The sequence below is a fragment of the Pteropus medius genome, unplaced genomic scaffold (genome assembly GCF_902729225.1).
Source record: "Pteropus medius unplaced genomic scaffold, Ma_sr-lr_union100, whole genome shotgun sequence".
Lineage (NCBI taxonomy): Eukaryota > Metazoa > Chordata > Mammalia > Chiroptera > Pteropodidae > Pteropus > Pteropus medius.
This window is the reverse complement of record NW_024356397.1, coordinates 2,060,197-2,082,360: the sequence shown is the minus strand read 5'-3', so window position 1 is coordinate 2,082,360 and position 22,164 is coordinate 2,060,197. Positions and strand designations below refer to the sequence as shown.

The 22,164-nt window shown below is 48.9% G+C and overlaps 1 protein-coding gene across 1 annotated transcript; it reads right to left on the bottom strand.

Moving 5' to 3' along the window:
• Positions 1-7,903: 7,903 nt before the first annotated feature.
• KRT82 (keratin 82) lies at positions 7,904-19,657 on the bottom strand. Its single transcript, XM_039862232.1, has 9 exons — positions 19,176-19,657; positions 17,280-17,488; positions 14,823-14,883; positions 14,046-14,141; positions 13,521-13,685; positions 10,777-10,902; positions 9,050-9,270; positions 8,792-8,823; positions 7,904-8,247 (listed from the first exon to the last, which is right to left on the bottom strand). Exons 1-9 carry the CDS (start codon positions 19,578-19,580, stop codon positions 8,006-8,008), a joined length of 1,557 nt encoding a protein of 518 aa, XP_039718166.1. The 5' UTR covers positions 19,581-19,657; the 3' UTR covers positions 7,904-8,005.
• Positions 19,658-22,164: the final 2,507 nt, after the last annotated feature.

Genomic DNA, 22,164 nt, shown 5'->3' with positions numbered 1-22,164 from the left:
AAAGCAATAAGCATCAAGATAGAAAAACGAAAAGTTCTAAACAACTGGATATTGTTGTCATTGTTATCGATATTGCAGATATTTCAGGACTCAGAGACAGGTGTTTACCTTTTCTATTTGAGCAAGTGATATGATGTGCCTTACCTGTCCTGTGCCTGGGGGAACTTGTACTTAACTGGACACCAGGATTTTTTTGGATGCTTGGGATTCTACTTGGAAGAGGATGTGTGCTTTTGACTCAAGTTACGCAAGTCAGGTCTTCACTATTTCCTCCTTTCTCAATCTCTATATGTTTTATTTCCTTTTCTTGTCTTATTGTATTAGCTATGACTTCTAGGATAATGTCAAAAAGCAGTGGTGAAAGGGGACATCTTTGTCTTATTCCTGATTTTAGTGGGAAAGCTTCAAAGTTTCTTGTCATTTAGTTGGTGTTAGCTGTAGGTTTTTTGGTAGATATTCTTTATGAAGTTGAGGAAGTGCCCCTCTATTCCTAGTTTACTACTATTTTCCATAGACCCAGCTGTCAGGTATATATATGACTAATAGGAGAAGAAGAAAAATAATAACAAGAGAATACCTCTTGTGAAGATTACCAGTGACCTCCACATTGCTAAATTCAGTGCTCTGTTCTCAGCCCTCATTTAACTTGACTTATCAGCAGTATTTGACATGGCCAGTTATTCCCTTTTCCCGGAAACACTTTCTTCTTTTGGTTTCCAGATACCACACTCTCCTGATCTTCTTGCCGCATTAATGGCTGCTTCTCGTCAGTCTTCTTAGCAAGTTCCTCTTCATATCCCCGACCTCTTGACAGCGCAGCATCCTCAGACTCATCCCTTGTGCCCTTTCTCATCTTTATCTATACTCATTCCTTTGGTGACATCACACATCCTCATGACTTTAGATACTATCTATCCATTCATGGCTGCCAAGGCATATCTTTATCCTAAACTTCCTCTCTGCACTCTACATGTATGTTTTTATCAGTGTCTCTATTTAGATATCAAAGAGGCATCTCAACTTTAATATATCCAAGACCGTTCTCCCAAAGGTTCTTACTAAATACGTTCCACTTGCTAGGCTCACTATCACTACAGTAGCTCAGGTCTCAAATCTGGGAATCATCCTGTATTTTCTCCATATCCTGCATTCAATCCATTGGCAAATCCTACCTTCATAATGTACCTGAATTCTTACTACTTCTCACCACTACCACTGCCACCATTGGTCCAAGCCCATTACTTCTCACGGAGTCTACTGACGTGTCCTTCCAGCTAGTCTTCCTGTGTCCTCCTTTGCCTCTTCAATCTTTTCTTAACACAGTCAGTGATCCTTTAAAAACATGTTTGCTCATGCTACTTTTATGCTCAAACCTCTCTAATGGTTTCCCATCCTACTCAGAGTAAGTGCCATGCAGGACTCTACATAGTATGCTCTCCCTTTCACTGACCTCATCACCCTCTTTCTGTCCTACTGCTCTCCCTGCTCCAGCCACCCTGGCCTCCTGGTTGTCCATCATACAGGCAGAAAAACTCCTGTCTCACACACTTCTTTACTTGCTGTTTTCTCAGCCGGGAACTTCTTTAATCAAATACCTACATGGCCAGTTCCTCAACTCTTCCAGGTCTTTGATTATAGATCGCTCCCTATTTAAAACTCTTTCTCCCCATATACTCCCTGTCCCCCGTCCTGGTTTCCTCTTTCCCTTAGCAGTCCTTACCGTCTGAGGTCCTCTCCTATATGGATTTGCTTGTTCATCGACTGTCGTCCTTGGCTGGAATAAAGCTCCAGGAGGCAGGCACTATTGCACGTTTTGCTCTTCTCTGTGCCCCCTATGCTTAGTAGAGTAGAGCACATGTTAAGCATGTTATATAGTTTTGTTGAATGAATGGCTACACCACAAAAATGTAAAGCAGGAGAAAAAATGGGAGGAGAGAGCAGGGTGTAAAAGAAAGAGGAATATAGGCATCTGGTTTTGCAGATATTTCAGAAGGAGATTCCAGGTTTCCAAATGGACAGCAATGGCCCTGGAGATGATTGTGGTGCAGAAACTCAAGTGTTTGCAGGGGAACTAACCCAGTTTGCACTCCAGCTCCAGCCTCTTGGGGTGTGAGTCTGGCGCTTGGAGGGTAAGGCAGCCCCCCTCCTCCTAGGCCGAATAGGGGGATCCAGGAGTCTGGAAGAGGACCAGTGAACTCCCGTGGACATGAAAGGGCGAGGGGAGCAGGAGGGATGGCATAAAGAGCACCAGCAAGTGTGCCAGGCCCAGGACAGAAGACTTGACACAACCCTTAGAGTTAGATGGACCTTAGGTTCAGTCCCAGTGTTGCCATCTGCCAGCAGTGTGACCTTGGACTGTGTGCGCCTAGCACAGGGTCATGGCAGGGTTCTGCTCTGGCAGGGGCCAGGTGATAAGGGGTGCTTGTCTGTAGAGAACTTGTGTTATGCAACAATACAACCAACTAAAAGTTGGTCAGCTTTTTATTGCCACTGTAAATTGCTAGTCAGCAAACACACTCCGTCTATTTTATATGAGTGACCTGGGGGAAATCATTTAACTTTTCTAAACTGCAGCTTCCTTATCTGTAAAATGGAATGATTCCTACTTCCCACTGCTATGAGGATTAAATGTGAAAGTGTTTGAGGTGTACACTGCGTGGTTATTGTCACCCATTTTTCCCCCCTGCTGTCTTTCTTCCCTTCCTCCCTCCCTCTTTTTTCTTCTGCACCTTTCCCTCTCTCTTACACAATCCTCCCTTCACTTCTAAGCAGTCATCCCTGTTCCTATGTAGCACTCCACCTCCTTCCCACTCCGGCAGGCATTCATTACCCCATCAGCCAGTCTTGGGGCTGTCCCGCGTCTGGGCTCAGCCTCCTCCAACCCTGACCACGCCGGGTGAGGTGGGGGTAATTGGAACCAGTCAAGCATAACCCCTATTTTGAGATGAGCTGACACCATCAGCAGTTTATAGTTCTGAGGCATTATTTCACCAGACGATGCATAACATAACCCTCCGTCATTTTTAAGGGGTAGTAGATGAAGAGAGGAGGAGGGAGGTGGCCTGAGGTTTTGCTGCTCTGACAGTTTCTTCTTATTGCTGTCAGTGGGCCTGGATGTAATCCCAAGATCTGCTGGCTGAGCTGGCCACAGCACCTCATTATGCTGCTGTAGGATGATTGCTTGCTCATGGAGATGCTATCTGTGCAGTGGAGAGGAGGGAGAACTGCTGAGGGCGGTGGTGTTTGGGGGCTTGGGGAGAGGGGCCTATCCTGATAGACTGAGCAGGGCCTGGGAACTGTGAGCACACCGTAGTGTGTGTGTGTCTGTGTGTGTGTGTGTGTGTGTGTGTGTGTACTGGCGCACCAGAGGGAGGGAAGGAGGGTGACAAGGAAATGCCAGATGCTGAGAAGTCTTTGCTAAAAGCCGCCTTCTACAAAGTGTTTCCGTTTTGCCTGTGGACAAGTCTGTGCTAGAGAGAGGCCTTTGCTGGGAAGTGCTCATGCTGAGACCTGCCCTGTGGGGAGGGAGGCTCAGGAGTTCCCCAGCAGAAGGAGGGAGATGGCAGGAGAGGCTGAATGCACCCCTGCCTGGGCCTTTCACCCTTCTACCCTCTTAGACTAATGACATTTTGAGATGGATTCTAAACACCTCCTAGAAGAGATAAAGCACCCCTCTCATTTGGACACATCTCCGCCCTTCCACACAGTATGATTTTTTCAGGTTTAATCCAAATTCCTCACATTGCTCACTCAGCTTCATCTGTCCAGGGTGGAAATATTGCATCTCGTAGGCATAAGGTCAGTTTGCTTCAATAAACCTTTACTGGGTGCTGATGTGTGCCCAGCATTGCATTTAGGTGCTGAGATGGCTGGCAACCGGCTCTCTTCCTTCTATCAGACTCAGCAGTCCTAAGTTTCTCCTCCTCCGTTTACAGGGCCATTTCTGAAACCATCTTCCCCGATCCAATCCCCGGCAGAGGGTGGCAGTAGTGAATGCACTGCAGCCACTAATGCGACTAGGATGAGGAAAGGACCTTGGAGAGACAAGTGTCTTTGGGGGCAGAGGCAGCCAGCACCTGAGGGAGGGGGCGGGGGGGCAAGGAAGAGCCTTGTGGGGAGAAGAGAGGGCTCCGGTGAGAGACATTCTAGAGAGACAGACACAGACACAGACACAAGGAGCTCCATTCTGGGCCTGCCCGCCTGCCCCAAGCCTCTTCGGGTAGTTTCCCACCAGTCCTCATGGCGCGTGCTCTACAAGGGACTGATCTGGAGTCCTGAGGAGAGTAGACTGCAGTGAGCCTCTGGCTTCACGAAGACAGGTCTCCCTTCCTCCCTGGGGGCCGGGGTCCAAGGCCTGATCCTCTCTCCACCCCAGCACTCTGTGAGGCTAGCCCAGGGAGAAGCTCAGGAGGTATTTGGCCGAGTGAATAGAATGTGAGTCGCTGGGTAACCACCAGGAGGCACTTTTGTCCTACCTGCCTTGAGTTATCTCCTCCCTGGGGAAGAAGGAAGAAGGGGACACTGCTCACATTAGTAAGGGGGATCCCCTGGTAGAAGTTCCGGGGGAGGCATGCCCAGGCTTCTGAGCTGGGATGACCCCACTACTGGGTTGAGTCGTGCCTAGTGGATGGTTCCAGACAGCCTCCTCTTCCCAGGGGCCTGCGCACACTTGAGTGAGAAGCCCCAAAGGGATGGTCACCAAGCCCAAGCCCAAGCCCACTTCACAGTGAGGGCGGGGGAATCTGTTCTCTCTCTCTTCTTTTATTTTAATGGGGTGTTTCCTGGGCCTCAAACATTCATCTATGGGATAGAGGTGTGTGGTCTCTTGGAATTTCTCAGATCAGAGAGTCCCTGTAGTTTTGAGAGCTTTGAGTTATTAATCAGCAAGGAGCTTAGCTGGCTCCAGAGTGACAGGACTTCAACTGGGAACTGAGGCTGTGTGGCTCCATTGTTCTGTCCCCTCCTTTTCCGTGTGTGGATGTGCATCTCTGAATCACAGACTCTCTGGCTCATAGCTGCTGATGCCTCATCCTGGAACACCCTTCTGTGCCTCCCTCCCCTGAGTTCTGCTGTCCCTCAGGATCCAGCTTGCCTGCCCCTCCTCCTGGGGACCTTCCTGAGGTCTATGAGTAGGGTGGGACTCCCTTCACAACAGTGCTCACATCTGTAATGGCCTGCTCCAGTGGTGTATTCCCTGCTAGTCATTATTGAGATATATTTCATATACTATATCATTCACTCATTTAAAATGCATAACTCAGTGATTTTAGTATTTTCCTATGTATGTGGAACCATCATAACAGTCAATTTTAGAACATTTTCGTCACCTCATAAATTAAACTTTAGCTCTCACATACACCCCCAACCCCATCTTCTCCTCCCTCCAGACCTAAGCAACCACTAATCTTCTTTCTGTCGCTATAGATTTCTATATTCGGGACTTTCATATGAAGGAAATCATACACTATGTGGTCTTTGTATCTGACTTCTTTTACCTACCACAAAGTCTTCGAGGTTCATCCATGTTGCAGCATTATCAGTACTTCATTCCTTTTGATGACTGAATAACATTCCATTGTATGGATAGGCCACATTTTGATTATTCATTTGTTTGTTGATGGACGTTTGAGTTGTTTCCACTTTTTGTCTTGTGAATAGTACTGCTATGAACATCCACGTACACGTTTTTGTGTGGACATGTATTTTTATTTTCCCTGAGTATATACCTAGGAGGAGAATTGCTGAGTCACATGGTTGCTCTGTGTTTAACATTTGAGTACCTGTAGACTGTTTTTCAAAGTGTCTGCGCCACTTTACAGCTCCTATAATGGGCTCTAGGTACTGTGTCTACTGTGCCTACTGGGTAAGTCGGCCCTGGCTGGGGCTTCCTTGTTCACCACCATGTCACCAGCCCCTCGGTGTCCTGATGCATAGCAGGTGCTTGATAAATACATATTGAGTGAACGAATGAATGAATGAGTTCTTTCGAATTTGCTGCCCACAAATCCGTAACCCTAGACTTCCGCTTAGACTCTGTCCTTACAATCTTCTCTGTGAATCTTTCTCTAACTCCTTTGTGGGCAAAATCATGAGCTGGTTTTTCTCAGTCCTCCCATACTCCCCGCTCTCATTAATGACTCTTCTGTGAGGTCAAGAGTTCCTCCAGGGCTCAGAGGGTGTCTTAGTCACCTCTGCATCATCAGCTTCTCATGCAGGGCTTGACATAGAGTAGATGCTCTGTGTGAGGCTGTGGTGGAAGGGGAGCTGCACCCCAGTGCTCAGGAGAGGGGATCACAAGGGGGAGTTTGTGGTGGGGGAGTTGTTTCAGGGGATCAGTGAGGCAACAGGGAGGGTATCATGGCCCCACAGAGGGTGGAACTGCTGCTATCAAGTCTCATCTGCAGATCTTGGGGCTTCTAAGAAGGAGAAGAGACTAGAGGTTTCCCCTCCCTGGCTGGGCTGCCATCCATCTTCACTGCTTTCCCAGGTTGCGGATGTCCTGCAGTGAGACTGGGTCCAGGATGGGGAGGCAGAGCTCAGGGCTTGGATGCTGCTACACGATAGGGAACCCCAAGAACTTTCTCTAGGCTATGGGCACGGGACTGCATGATGAGAAGGCTTATGTGCAATAGGCATGTGGTTTTTAATGTGACAAGTGACTCGTAAACTATTGGGGTGTGATGTGTAGTTTTTAAGTGCAGTTTGAATGGATCCACGTTGATTTCACACGCCACTTACAAATCATTCATATGTAGTTTTTCCATTTGTGTAATAACCTTTATTTCCACTCCCAGGCCCCTCAGCCTCCAGCCCCCAAAGGCTGCTCACAAGAGATTCCTCCTCTCTTACCCCCCAGAGCAGGTTGAATAATCCTGATTCCTGTAGCCTATGACCAGTAAGTTTATTGGGAACAGACAAGCCCAGGGACTCTTGGCACAGATAGGATCCCTGGGAGGACAGGGCTTCTGCAGATGCAGCAGTAGGGGTGAGGCCTGGGGGGGGGCAGTGTGGATGGGACCAGCCTAGCACCTTTCCCTCCCTCCCAAACTCTGAACCAGAGCCTTTAAGTCTGCTGAGGTAATCCCACATCACTGTGGCCAGAAAAACAGTTTCATATCAGACCCAAAGCAAGAAGAAGTAGAGAGAGGGAGCAGGAATTGCATAGCTATGTATAGAAGGTGGGGGTGGGGCTTGAGTCCATTGAGCAAATAATGTCAGGTCTTGATTGTCCCTCTGTCCAGATTATTCCATGTCCCCTCGCCTTTGTTCTAGGCGTGTTTCTATCTTCAGTTGGCCAATATGATCTCAGGGAAAAGACATATTTTCATAGTGTGAGTTCAACACCTCTGAGCAGGTAAATCTACCGCCACCTGTTTATTCTGTGTGCTAACTGAGAGGACCATGAACAGGTCCTAAGTGATCCTGAAATCCTGGCCTGTGGCTTCAGAATTCAGAATGGGGTTTTGGAATGTCTCCTTTGGACATTTGTAATAGTGAATGTTTTAGGTGGGTGTTAAAAGAAATTCGCTTTTCTTAAGTGCATGAGAATTAGAGGTGAGGGAGATGGGGAACCTCCAGGGGTCAGGGGAGGCTAACTTGGTGGGGAAACGTCTGTGAGATAATCCACAAAGCAGAACATCAGTGATGTGCCCATTTGGGCTTCTCATCTGGAAGAGAAGTGGTTGGTGGCTGTTGTCATTCTCTTGGCCACTCTAGGGCCTAACTGTCAGCAGTCCAGGGGAAACAGGCAATGCATTCTCTTTCTTTGCATACTACTCCCACCCCCAGTGCCTAGCTCAGAGTCTGCATACAGCTAAGTGAATAGTGACTAGAAGATATGGATGAACCAGAGGAACGGCTTCCAGTGAAAACCCGAAGGAAACCTGAGGTCAGTACAGGAAGATGGGGTTTTGGAATCTCCTGGGCTTCTGCCCTGGTAGGCTGGGCAACATCCAGGCGGGGGGCTGGTGCACTGTCCCCTGGGCTTCCAGCCTCTAGGGTGGTGCTAACACTTGTGGCAGGAGGAGCCACCCCCAGCCCCTAGCTTCATGCTGGAGCTCTGCCCGCTCCGGAAGCCCAGGAGCCCCTGGGGCTCACAGGGGACGTAGAGTTCACCGGTGCCCACAACACTGCAGCCCCCACTGCTCTTGAGGACAGTGGTGCCCCCTGGGCAATACTCGGTCCTCAGCATGGGCGTGCTGACCACACATGGCTCGTACAAGACAGCACCTTTCGAGCTGCTCACAGCTGTGGGAACAAGAAGGGATGCTCAGGGCCCTGTGTGGCTCTAAGGGCATATTGCCCTGAACTGTCTCAGCCAGGCTGTGCCCCCTACCTGCAGCCACTCACCTCTAAGGGCCCCCTGCCCCAATTACTAACTTCCATGTCTCCCACCCTAGCCACAAAGTGCTTACTGGGTACCCATGTGCCTCCTTTCTTTGCCTAGAGCCTTGGCTTCTGCTTCACCCTTTCTCAGTGTCTACTTGTGTCTACTCAGTGTCTACTTCAAATCCACTTTCTCCAGAAAAGCATCCCCTTGTCAGTATGGTTCATTGCAGTTTCTGGGCCCTGAAGCACTGGAACCACCATACATATCTGCCCCTCATTCTGACTCCCAAAGACTTGGGTAGCCCTGCAGGAGACTTCTCCCTCTGACCAGGAGCTCTCAGTGGACAGAAGTCCTCCTTTGCGGTGGGGAAGCATGCTGAGGTCTGGGCAGGGGTGCTGTGGCCTATGTTGGGTTCATCAGCCCCCACAACCCCAGAGCCCTTGGGGAGTGCTCATTACTCACAGATATTCACCGGCCCAATGCCTTCGCACAGCCTGGGGTGAGAGGAAAAAGAAGACATGAAGTAACTGCATCAAAGAGAACGAGTCTGATTGGTGTGCAACACCCCCTTTCTTCTGCCTGCACCACGGGTCTTGTTCATGAGGAGGGTCTGCGACTATATGCTGTTCTGGATTTTCCATGACTGCGAGATGAGCAGGGGCAGCAGCAGCAACCAGAGGGCAGGAGAACATACACACTTGGCGCCCATGCTTGACTGACCTGTGCTCCTCGCCCTCCAGCAGGCGCCTGTAGGTGGCGATCTCGATGTCCAGGCCCAGCTTGGAGTTCATCACTTCCTGGTACTCCCTGAGCAGGCAGGCCATGTCCTGCTTGGCCTTCTGCAGGGCCTCCTCCAGCCCCGCCAGCTTGCACTTGGCATCGTTGAGGGCTGCCTCACCCTGCTGCTCCGCCTGGGTCACTGCAGCCTCTAGTTTGCAGCGCTGGGGGAGAAGGCACAGAAGGCATTATGGGGGGCCCCTGAAGCCTTAGGTTGACTGTCAGAACAACAGAGAAAACATGGTCATTGTGAGGTAATAGAAAATACATTTATATATATTGGTCTCTGCCTCTTGTTTCTGGCATAGAGCTCCTAAAACCCTTGTAATTTTCTAAGCGATAAGAGCACTAGAAGCATCTTTGGTTCTAATATTTGATCTTTGACCCCAGTTCCTGACACAGATTTCCTAAATCCCCTGGAATTTCCTTGGTGATAGCAATGTCTTTTGTTCTCATGAGGTGACTCTGGGTGGGCTCCTGGATAACTCGGATGGGGACTGGTCACCAGAAAGACCAAGCCATGATTAGAAGCTTGGGATTTTCAGCCCTGCACCCTATACTCCAGGGAGGGGACATGGGCTGGAATGGAGTTAATGATTAATCATGCCCATGTGAGGAAGCCTCTGTCAAATCCCAATAGGGTTTGGAGAGCTTCCAGGTGGGTGAACGTGCGTGGATGTTGACTGGTGCGCCCAGAAGGCACTGAAGTTTGGCGCCCCTCTGCCCATGCCTTGCCTTACTCATTGTTCCCATCTGATGTTCATCTGTATCCTTTATCATATCCTTTTATAACAAGCTGGTGAACAGTAAGTAAACTGTTTTCCCGAGTTCTATGAGCCGCTCTAGCAAATTAATCGAACCCAAGGAGGGGGTTCTAATTTGCAGCAGATTGGTCAGAAGCTCAGGTGACAGCCTTGACTTGTGATTGGCATCTGAAGTGGGGCAGTCTTGTGGAACAGCCCTTAACCTGTGAGATCTGATGCTATTCCCAACTGGTGCCGCAGAATTGATTGGTGTGGGAAAAACTCGTATATCTGGTGTCAGAAGTGTGGTGAGTATGGTAGTAGTGTCAGAGTGAAAGAGAGACACCGGGTGAAGAGTCAGATTTTCTTACAGTCTTGGTTACATGGCAGATTCAAATCTGCTATGGGTTTCATCCTAGGATGGTGACCTCTAGTTCATCTGGGGGACTGGGACCAGTTCTCCTGTCTACAAAACCTCAAGAAGACCTGAGAGTTTCTCTTAGAAATTTCTTCAGAGCTAATAGATTTTAAGTGTCTGACTAGTCTTCACTAACCTAGGAGAACAAAATGTATCTGATTTTATGAACTCTGCAGAGTCACTTTGAATTTCAAGACCATAGAATTATAGTCTTTGGCTTAAAAGAGACCGTGGAGACCCTCTTTTCTATGCTCCCATCTACTGATCTACTTGCTATTTCAGTTTTGACGATAAGTCGCTTGGCTTCTGGGAGACCTTGCCATTTCCTGAGGTTGCTCCTCCTGTGGCTGGTCAGCTCTTTTATAGAAAGGTCTTCACCTTCTTAATCGAGGCAGCATAAGTTTACTCCCTCTTCAACAGCACTTCCGGGGAGGGTGGACCCACCCCGCATGATCAGGCAGTGGGTCATCCTGGAACGGGCCCTCATAACAAGGTCTTTCTGGCCTCACCTGGGCTTTGACATTCTCAATTTCTTGCTGCAGCCGCTGGATCAACTTGTTCATTTCCAGGATCTCGTTCTTGCGGTTGCGGAGGTTGTCACAGTGGTTCCCGGCAGTCAGCCGCAGCTCCTCATACTGTGGGGACCTAGAGGTCAGAACTATGACACCCGCCACTGTGGCACCTTCTAACCTCCTTCCTCACTGTCTCGCGTCTCTCCTCCCGCAACTTCCTCACTCAGACACTCTCTAGCTTCTTACACTTTTCTGCTCCCTATCCCCTTTCCATTTCTAGTTAATTTTGTGGTCTTTTTCTAGGATGCTCCTAAGTCCCTTCTCACCTCCCAACCCTGAACAGTGAGGCTCATTAAATTCTTCTCCAAGCTCCTCTCTCTGTTTAGCTGTTCGGTGTTTTGTCCTTTTCTCTCTCCGCTAGAGCCTGCGTATTACCTGAGGGCTCTGTTCCTTTTAGATGTCCTTGGACCTCAGAAGGGGTTTCCCTGCTCAGCCTGGGATGACTAATAGACCAAGGACTAAAGACAGACCATGTCTACCCCCAGGGTGACTAAGTTTGTATATTTCCTCCAAAACGATTGAAAAAGAAATGCAATGTCTCTTCATATCTTGGCTCAACACTTTTTTTTTTTTTTTACGTTTGCAACTCTGAAGCCAGTTTCTGCAGAGTGTGTTATGAAGTACATTTATAGATTTTTGAAAATTAGCCAACTTTAGATTTTCTGCACATAATGGATGGGAACATTTTGCATAGAAAATGCAAAACAAGAGATAAGCACAAATACCTCTCTTTGGCCCTTTGGTTATTTGGTTATTGTGTGAAAGCCTATAGTTGCCTAATCGATATCCACTCTTCTCTTCTGCAAACAGAATTCTGCTTTTGTTTGGCATGGCAATGAGCCCAAATAAGAGAATATTGCTCAGCCTTCTCATTAGTGAGATCTATGGCCCTTGCTGGTAGGGTTTCCAGGAAAGCTTTTCGAAGTAGGCAATTGGCATGTTTGGCATGTTTCTTTTGCCTTCTGTTCTTTCAGTTGGCGTGTTTCTTTTGCCTTCTGTTCTTCCTGCCTGGAATGAGCATGTGAAATTGGTGTTATGGCAGCCATCTTGAGACATGAAGCAACCATGAGGATTAAAACAAAATAAAAGATGGAGAGTAGAAAGCTAGAAGGTGCCTATGTCCCTGATGGTGACATAGAACCTTGCATGGCAGTCTATTTCTGAACTTCAAATTACTTGAGAAAAAAGTGAAAACTGAATTTGTTTTAATTATTATTATTATTTTTTTTAAATTTCTGATCCTCACAGCTAAATACAATCCTTAAATAACAGAGTTTTCTTTCTGGTTCTGATTTAGGAGGATGGGTAACTGATGTTGTTTTTCCTGAGCCCATCTGACGAATGGGTGGCCCAGGAGGACAACGGGAGGAGGGGCCAGCTGTGGCGAAACCCGTTGAGGATGGGCTACAGTCTGTGTCACTAAGAACTGACTTCAGGCCAGGGTTTTGATATCTTTGGTCACCACAGATCTCTAGACAATGGGCACAGCATCATTTGCAGGAACTCCCTGGGCAGTGGTACCTACAGTATTCAGAAAAAAGTCCAAAGTACTCATCTCAGCTCTGCACATCTGCTGTGATCTGACCCCATGCTACCTTTCCAGCCCCATCTCCTTCATGGCACTCCATACTGCGCACCTCACTTTCATGTTTCTGCATCCTGGCTCCTGCTGCCCCTCAGCTAGACACACCCATCCTCCATGCTCTGCTTATTGATATTGTACTTGGCCTTCAAGCTCCAGATCAAATGCCAGTGCCTCTGCCTTTGCAGACATATTTGTTCCTTAAGTCATCACACTCCCTTAGCCTGATGCTCCACCTTAGCAATCGCTTCATGCTACCTTGTTTTCCTGTTTAGTTGGTTACACATTTCTCACTGTGGACTGTAATCTCTTTGAGCACAGGGATGGTCTGACTCTTAGTATCCTTGTGGTGCCACACACCTCAGAGTAAGGCCATCCTTTCCTGGCTGCCTTTTTTAAAACCATATTCCCACAACAGTCCCTGTGCTTTACCTTGACTTATTTTCTCCATAGCATGCATCCCCATCTAACATACCTGTACTTATTTGTCTCGTTTGTTGTCCGTCCCTCCCCTGCCCCTGCCTCTAGAATGAAAGCGACACAAGGGCAGGGATTGCTGTCTGTTGTTCTCTGCTGGAATCTAGCACCTAGAATGGGGCTTGGCACATGATGGATGCTCAAGAAACAGTTGTTGAATAAATGAACAAATGGTGCCTTTCACAGATAAAGCAGATGAGACTGAGATGATAATATTGGTTAAATCAAATTGCCCTCCCAGCAAGCCCCTAATTACCTAAGTCTGGAGCTACCTTAATCACCCTTTTTCTCCACCATTAGTAACCATTCCATGCCATTAGTGTCCTCGGATGCCTTGAAGCCCAGAGTCCTCTTTTCCATCATTGCCAATTAGTATTCCTTGAATTCATTTCCAGGGTGGCTGTGGGTAAATAGAGCTGGGACACCTTGGCACCCTGATCTCTCTGGGAAGTCCATTCCCACATTCTCTGCAGGCACTTGGCCTGGGGCCTGGCAGAAACAACAGGGGCTGGAGTTTATGGGGTTCCCTGTTTCTGTGATGTGGCATGACCCTCTCATTATCTTTTACCCACTTTCTGGGTGAGAGTGGGTCTGGGGACCCCATTCTCCACCCAGGCCTCACCCGGCACTGGTACCAGGCCTCTGCTTCAGCTTTGCTGCGGCTGGCGATTTCATCATACTGGGCCTTGATTTCAGCAATGATGCCATCCACGTCCAGCGCCCGGCTGTTATCCATCTTCACTATAATGGAGGTCTCTGAGATCTGAGACTGGAGCAGGCAGATCTCCTGGGGGTAGGGTGAGGATGGGTGAGATTTTTGAGGATAAAGCAGGAGAACCTGCTCTGACCTTCCCATAACAGCTTTGCACAGGACTTTGCCATAGCTGTCCTGGGCCTTCAATCACCAACCTGCTCCCCATCTCCCACCCTCTAGTTATACAGAGATCTAAGAGCCAAGATCTGAATGATCTGAATTCTGGGGGGTCTCACTACCTGAGAACCAGCTATCTCATACTGATTTCTTCACATGCTCACTTTTTAATCTTTTTGCCCTGAAACATACAACTGGGCCAGAGCTTTGCCACCCCATTGTCTTCACAGAACTGGCCCCTGCTCTGCCACCTGTGGGTAGCATGGCTGCAGGTACCTCCTCATACAGGCCTTTCAGGAAGTCGATCTCCTGGACCAGAGCCTCCACGTTTGTCTCCAGGTCAGCCTTCATCAAGAAGGCTGTGTCCACATCCTGCAATCAGAGAGGTGACAAACTAGGGCTGGGGGAACATGGGAGGGCCACCCCTTCTGCCGGCTGGACCAGTCCTAGCAAGTGGGTGGCAGATGGCAGATGTGGGATCAATTTTTTCCTCATTTAAGCCCATGTGAAAGTGAGGGGTCACAAAGCCAAGGATGGAGAGAGGGGTCCCCAGCCCTAGGATCCCATGCCTGGACCTGGCACCCTGTTGGGGAAGGATCAGAGGAGAACAGGATTTAAAGGAGCCTTGAATGCAGTTTCTCAGAGCTCAATGTGTGGGGCTCAGGCCAGAAAACACCTAGCTATCTGTCTGGGGAACCATGGCAATGGTTTTCACCTTTTGGGGTTGGAGTCAGAGTTTTTGTTTTGCCTTTGCTTTGGCTTTACCACATTTCCAGCTTCTTGGGCGGGTGTAGACACAACCCCAACAAGCTTTACCCACATGGGTTCGGAGATAGAGGCCAGATCAATCACTGTCTTAGGAAGGGGTGTAGGACACTGGCCCGCCTCTTTCCCAGGATGACCAGGGCTGGCACTGTGGTCTGAGGGGTAAGAGACCCTTTTGTAGGTGGTTGTGCTGCAGACACGTTTGGATATAGTGCAGGGCCCGAGTGTCCCAAGGCCAGCTGGGCCAGCTCAGGGGGCTTCCTCCCTCCCCGTGCCACCCTCTCTCACCTTCTTCAAGGCAACAAACTCGTTCTCCGCACAGGGCCTCAGGGACAACTCCTCTTCATACCTGGTGGAATGGGTGGGAAAAAATGTTTCCGGCAGCTTGTGGGGTTTGGAAGGAGCCTTGGTATCAGGCCTGAGGGAGGGGACCTTTGGGGGTACAAATCCGCCTCTCACTGACTGGATGCCCTAAGGAGTCATCAGGTTCAGCCCCTGTCTCTGGACACCTCCAGTTCCTCTAGCCAGTCAAGATAGGTGATTATTAGCACAGCCTCTCATTGGCCACTTTGCCAGTTTACCCCACTCTCCACTCCCCACTAGCCTGCTCCTGTGATGAATCATCCTCTGGGAAGTCCTTCTTAAGGCTACCTTCATTCTGTCTTGCTGTTAAGAAAGCCTACTTCATCTAGTCATTTCTCCTGGGAAGGTGGCAAAAAACTGGCTGCCTATTGCTGGCACAGCTGTCTTTTCTGAGTTGTTCTGAGAGTTGGCTACAATCGCTGAAATCTCAGCTGACCCCATGCCCTCCTCACCAGGAGAGTCTTAAGCCTGGCCCCACCTGCAGCTCAGTTGCAGAGGTAGCAATTACCCACTTTACCAGACCCATAGACACAGTCCAGACACTGCCTATTTCCTCTAGGCTCCATGCTCACCCACTCACTACCCACTAAGGCAACAGAATCAGGGACAGGGGGTTCATCTGGCCAGAATGACTCAGTTTGAAGAGCAACATCAATCCATTAAAAGCTTCACTGTACTTCCTGACTCCTACCCTTCCTTTTCCCAGCAGAACTCTGCCACAGCATGAGCAGTGGATGCTGGAGCCTACAGCCTGGGTTCAAATCCTGGCTCATCATGTGCTAGTGATGTGACTTTGAGTAATTGATTTGGCCTTGCTGTGCCTCAGTTTCATGATCTGTAGAATGAGGATAACACTAGTCCTGCCTCATGGGGCTGTTGTGAGTTAACATAGCACATGAGTTAATATCTGCAAAGGTCTAGGCCTGGCATAGGGTACATACTGTGTAAGTGTTGGTTATTATTGTTAAAATACCATTCAATCACATTCTTCTCCCATTGTCCCACTTTTAAAGTCCAAAGTCTTCATCTTGAACTGCAAGCCATGTCTCCTGACCATCTTGTGTCTTACCCCTCAAAAAGGCATTGCTCCTGCTGAGACGGCTGGCCTTCGCCCCTCCCATAGCCTCATGACATCTCACCTGTCACAGTCCGCTTGAGTCCTTCGCTCTCACTTGGCATACTCTGGCCCTTCCTTGTCACCTATTCCTGGCCCTTCTCCTTTTCCAGGGTCTACTCTGGACTCTTCTGTTATAAGAACCAACTGGAATGAATCATATCCTTCTAGGCCAAGAACAAATGGCATCTCCCCCAGGAAGCCTTTCTTGGCCCCTTCGGCTCTCTCACTCTCTTAGGATTCTTCTTCTCTTCTGCTTTGTGCTACCTTGTAGCTGTTGGTCTGTGCATCTCAAGGGAAGGAGTCAGTCTTTTCCATAACCACAGGTAGGCATGTGGTTGACACCCGCAGCATGAGTGTTCCCCACGTGGCTCCACTCCACTGACTCGCATTTTTTATGAATCGTTGCTCTCAGCACATTCACACTGTTTCTTGTCGATTAAAATGTGTCTCTCCTAACCCTCCCCCACCAAAATGTGCTTCATTGGGATCCTGGGCCCAGAGAGAACCACGTAGGATCATGAGTCAATTTATCTGGGCCTTGGCTTCTCGTAAGCACTGGATCTACTAGCCTTCAAGCTCTTCATTAACATATGCTTATCAGCTACATTCTGCCACCTGAGTCAGGCCTGAGCTGCAGGTCTAGCAGCCTACAGAGCCTTCACCGCAAAGAACGAAGAGGACAGTCAAGGGAGACAGAGGACCTGATAGTGAGAGGAGGGATGATGACTTGCAGCTGTGACCGGAGGATTAGAGAAGATGGAAGTCATGGAGTGAGAGAAAATATAGGATATATCAGCCTGGATATGGTTCGAAGAGATGCTGAGAGAGGGCTTATCAGAAGAAGGAACAGGGAGAGAAAAGGCTCAGAGAAAAGAGGGTTTGGGGATCCGTTTGGGGAATAAGAAGTAATTTAAGAAATGCAAAGGATTGGTGGAAGATAGGGCAGAACAGAGCATAGCCCCGGAATGCCGGAAATGACATCGGAAAAATTTTGTTTGACATCGAGGGGGAGAATGCGGGCCTTCCTTAGGCAGGGAGGTAAGAAGGGAGATGAAGACACATACACACTTTCAGAGCTTTTATCGTGTGCCAAATGGACAGTATCCTAGATGCTCTGCCTATGTTATCCACTCTAATTGTTCTACCATTGAATGAACTAAGTTTTAGCTTCCCTAAAACTTTTTATAGATGGGGAGACTGAGACCCAGATTGTTTACACAGCTTACCCTGGGTCCCCTGGTGGGGCGAAAGGGGAACAGACTCACTTTTTCTTGTATCCCTCCAGCGTGTCCTGGAGGCTGCAGAGCTCCGACTCTAGCCTGGCCCGGTCCCCAGCTACGCAGTCCAACTGCCTCCGGAGGGTGCAGATGTAGGCCTCGAAGATGGGCTCTATGTTGCTCTGGCAGCACCTCTGCTGCTGCATGAAGTTCCATTTGGTCTCCAGCAGCTTGTTCTTCTGCTCCAGGAACCGAACCTGCAGCCAAGAGCAGGATATTACTGGGCAGCTGGGACCCTGGGGACTATGCCTTGAAGAGAGTAAATGGTGATGGGGGCAGCGGATCAGTTTCTGCTCTCTCTCCTGACACGCTGCTGCCAATACGCTAGAATTTACAGGTTAAGTTCTCTGCATAGACTGGTACCTGAGGTTATGTCTCTGTGGGTTTCCCCTGTCTGGGGGAGCTTATAGGACCCACTTTACACTCAGGGGTTGCCATAAGGCTTGGGGCAGGTCCTCCTTCCAGCCCTGCCTGCCTGCCTCCCACCAGCTTTGTAACCTTGGCCAGGCCAGCCCATCCCTTTAAGCCTTGCTTTCTTTCCTAAAGCTCCTACTTGGAGTTGTGCATGGGAAGCACTTTGCAGATCAGCATGCTAGAGAAAGCAGGTGACATTATACCCAGGAGGAGTTGGGCTTTCTTCAATTACAGCCTGGGGACACTCAGGGGAGAAGCGCAGATCAAAGGCTCTATCCCAGAACTTTAAGCTCTTTTCATGGACTCTGTTCCATCTTGTATGGCTATGTGCAAAAACGTCCCTGTCACAGTAATGAGGAGAGCTACTGGCCCACCTCCTCCATTTTCGTGGCTTAGAAACCAAGATTAAGAGAACTGAGTGAGTCACCGGCAGAGGGAACACGGTCTCCATTCCTCACCCTGGGATTTTCTGTATTGTGCATTGGTGTGATATTGCTGACAGCCAGGGCCCACATTGTTAAAATGAATTTGCAACCAGAGCTTAATGAGCTTTCAAAACTAAACTACAAGTGTAACAATTCCCATTTACTAAAACAATTTCCTTTTTGGAGCACTTCTGCATGTATTATCTCCTTTCATCTTCCCACCATCATCTCTTCCTTCCCCTCCAGGCAGCAGGGTCCCTGAAGCTGAGAGGTGAGAGGTTTACACAAGGCCTTGAGGTAACAGTCAGGAGTGGGACCAATACCAGGGTCCAGGTCTCCTTAAAATCTGGCCCAAGACTCTTTGCCCTAAATCTTGGGATCACCAGAAACACTGACTCAGCCCTTGGCATGTATTCTAACCCCAAGAAACTTTCTGGGGTGTGAGGACAGGCCCAGAGGCAGCTAAGGGTGACTAGCCAATTCAGCACCTTCCAAAGGCAGCATGTCCTCTTTCCCTGAAGGCTTTCAGAGCTGTGGTTCTGGGATTGACAGATGTCAACTTGTGTCCCTAGCTCTGACTGCTCCACCTGCTCATCTCAGAGCTGATGGCAAATTTCATGGTTATAGTACTCATTCTCATCTCTAGGCTCAAGGGTCTCACCTTAGCTCAGGCACTCAGAAAGGGGGTCTTGTTAAAATCTCACCAGAAAAAGCAGTTCTCTGTTTCTTAGTTTGTCCCTTTCAATATTTATCATTGCTTCGGAAGTTCCTCTTGTAGTCTGACCTTAGGCAACCTTGGTAATTTTATCAGATAACATCCAGAGAGAGATGACATATTAAAAAAAATTAAAGAAGTAACAAACAGGAATGTTTAGTGCTGAGCCTGATTTAACCAGCTTTCAACAGTTAGTGGTCATGAGTGAAGGAAAAACCAATAGATGAACTATGACTTCTCTCTTTTCAGTCTCTTTCTGCTCTCCTGGACCAGACACAAGATGTTCTCTGCATCCCATGGTCCTGGACCACTGGGATCTCTCTCACTTACCTTATTGATAAAGGATGCAAAGCGGTTATTGAGGCACTTGATCTGCTCCTTCTCATCCCTCTTTACCCTCTGCACGGTCGGGTCGATCTCTAGCTCAAGTGGAACCAGTAGGCTCTCATTGATGGTGACAGGGGTGATACATGCAGAAGACCCACAGGTGGCCCCCACTCGGTATCCGAAGCCAGGCAGTCCACACCTAGAGGCAACCCGGGGCCTCCCGAAGCCCACATTGCACAGGCTCCGTGAACCGAGGCAGCCCAGGATGCGGAGGCCCCCCGCACTCCCGGGCTGGCATGGCCCCTTGCTCACTGCATAGTGGGTCACCATCCGGGGCAGAACAGCCGAGCAGGAGCTGAAGCTCCGACTGCCACATCTGGAGCCCTGATGGAGGGAGCGGTAGGACATGGCAGGAGAGAAAGGCAGAGAGACAGGCCCTGACGGGGAGAACAAGAGGCGAGAGCTATCGAGTCAGCTCAGCTCCCACCCTTTTATCTGGTCGAGGGTTGGAGGGCTGAGCTGGGTCAAACTCCCAGTCACCATAAAATCAGGTTTATGAGCTTGGAAGATTGGCAGCTCTAAGTACCCAGGTGGATAATTAGGGTAGCAAAGAGCAGAGAGAAGGAGCCGATGGACAGTGCTGGTGGGCCCTATAAAAGTCCTATATGTCCTCCTTTCTTGTTTATGGGAAAGATGAAAGGGGCCAACCAGACAGATATGTTTGGCATATTCAGTGGCTTAGCCTCAAGGAAAGGGAGAGTTGGGACTTTATGCCATTTTATAAGAGAGAGGGCATGAATTATATTCCCTGGCTGCCCTGGGATTAGAGGCCAAGTTAGATATGCTTGAGGATGCTCAATTTCCTCAAGGCTGTTTTTATGTGTTTCTGCAGATGCTCCAGGTCCAAGTGCCCTCCATGAGCTCCGAGGTGATCCTAGGATCTCCCAGGGATGAAGGCTTTTGGGTGAGAGAAGCATTCCTAAGCATGCTGGGCCGTGCCCATTCTCAAGACAGGGAGGGTCCCGGCTCTGGCTTAGCTAACCCCTACCCCCACTAGAGTTCTTGAGGTAGTAGGCTCTATATATAGTGTCTTACCTGCAGGACACTTTTAGTCCGGAAAGGCCTCAGGGAACTTAAGAGGAGATGCCTTGTGCTCGAGGAGAAGAGAAGAAGGGGTGCTTTCCCCAAGACTCTTTGCCCCCCAAAACAGGCATTGATGTCAGCTATTAGGTCAGGGTTCCATGTTGCTATTCCTTTCTCTTCCTTTCCACCGCATCCTGAGCCTCAGGTAGACAGACTCTTTTATGGCCTGAGGACATTTCTGGGGACAATTGCTATCCTCAGGAATTGTTCAGGTGGATGAGGGAAACAGGCCTTCTCCCCCAGCATGCATGTTACAGCTCTTTGGAGATGCTCCCTGTACCCGCCCCCACCCAGTTCTGTTCCCTCCTCCTTTCCATCAGCCTCATCAGTGAAACTGCTGCTGTGACTGACAGGTCTTTCCCTTCCTTACTGTGACTTTTTCCCAAGTCAGACTTAACTCAATAATAATAATAGTAATAATATTGATTGGGTGCTTTCTATGTGCTGGGACCATCCCGAGCTCTACATTCATTATCACATTTAATTCTTACGATGACAACCATGATTAGTTTCTCATTATAGACAAGGAAAACAAGGAGCAGAGTGGTTAAGTAAGTCCCCCAAGCTACCCAGCTTGTCCATGACAAGGCCGGGATTCAATCTCATTCTTTCTGAGGTCACCATGCTCTGCTGCTCCAGTGGAGAGAAGCCTACATTAGGAATTAAGGGTTTGCTGCCAACATATGTTATGTCTTCTTCATTCCTTGGCTTCTCCACCTGTAGATTAGGAGACTGGAACTCAAACTTTTTTTAGTGCTTGGAAATTCTCAGTCTAACTGTGACATTTCACAAAGTCTCCTCTTGCACAGTCTTGACTTTGGGTCCTAGCATACTGAGGAGGGAAGATTGGGGCTGGGGGAGATGTGAGGTACAATAAGAGACCATGGGTGATGGTGGGGTGAAGTGGGGTCCTGTTGCATGATGCAGGGGAAGGAGATTCTCACTGGAGGAAGCATCACAGAGCTGGGCCCAGGAGATGCTGTTAATGGTGATGGTGATGCCAAGAAGTCAAACCAGAGAGTGGACCTGTTCAGACTCCTGCCAGAGAGAGTTAATGAGATAGTGGGCAGACCTGGAAGGCAGGGCTCACTGGGGAGATATGGACATGGGAGAGCATCCCCGCCACATCCAGGCCAGAGCATGATCTTAATGGCTATGTTGGGCTCCCTGGAGCCCAAGACTAGAGCCCGGGAGTGGAGAGTGTGATGGTTCATTAGATTCATTGTGGATGGATGGCGCCTTCTCCCAGAAAACACTGGTTCCAAGCTGCGAGACAGGACATAGACTCAGTCAAGACCTAGAGAGCTCGGTGACATTTTATTGAAGCTATTTCAGGAAATAGGCAGGTGCAGGGAGCAGGCACTTGGGAAGGGTTTGAAATGATCAGAGCGGGAGTGACTTTTTTTTCCAAAGTAGTGAGCTCTCCTGTCTCCACGTCAGCAGCACGGCAGCCAGTCTCCATTTGCCTTCGAAATGCATTTTGGTCTTGAATACATGGCAGGTGTTTTGAGAGTTTACAACTCTTCTAATTAAATAGGAAGACTACCCCATGAAGGCCAGCCTCGAGAAGATCTCTGTCCCTACCCCAGTCCCCTATTCCACCGCCACCCTACCTCTGCTTCCTTCAAGAGACTGAGCGATGTGTCCCCTCAGAGTGAGGAAAAATCACCAAGGGAAGAACTGCCTCTCTTTCAAGTCTGCTTTCTCAGGCCTTCCCTGTAGGGCAGGGCATTTGGTGGGCCACCTTCAAGAATTTCAGTTCTGGCCAGGGCTGGGGGTAGGCAAATCTGCACTGTAGATGTTTCAGAGACAGGAAGGTAGAAAAAGAAAGATCGAGAGGTGACACAGA

Excerpts from the sequence above, each read along its gene's own strand:
- KRT82 (XM_039862232.1), bottom strand. The coding sequence starts at position 19,580 with ATGTCCTACCGCTCCCTCCATCAGGGCTCCAGATGTGGCAGTCGGAGC. Across the intron at positions 17,489-19,175 it reads TTGCATCCTTTATCAATAAG|GTTCGGTTCCTGGAGCAGAA; the intron begins GTAAGTGAGAGA and ends TCTTGGCTGCAG. Across the intron at positions 14,142-14,822 it reads AGTTTGTTGCCTTGAAGAAG|GATGTGGACACAGCCTTCTT; the intron begins GTGAGAGAGGGT and ends CTCTGATTGCAG.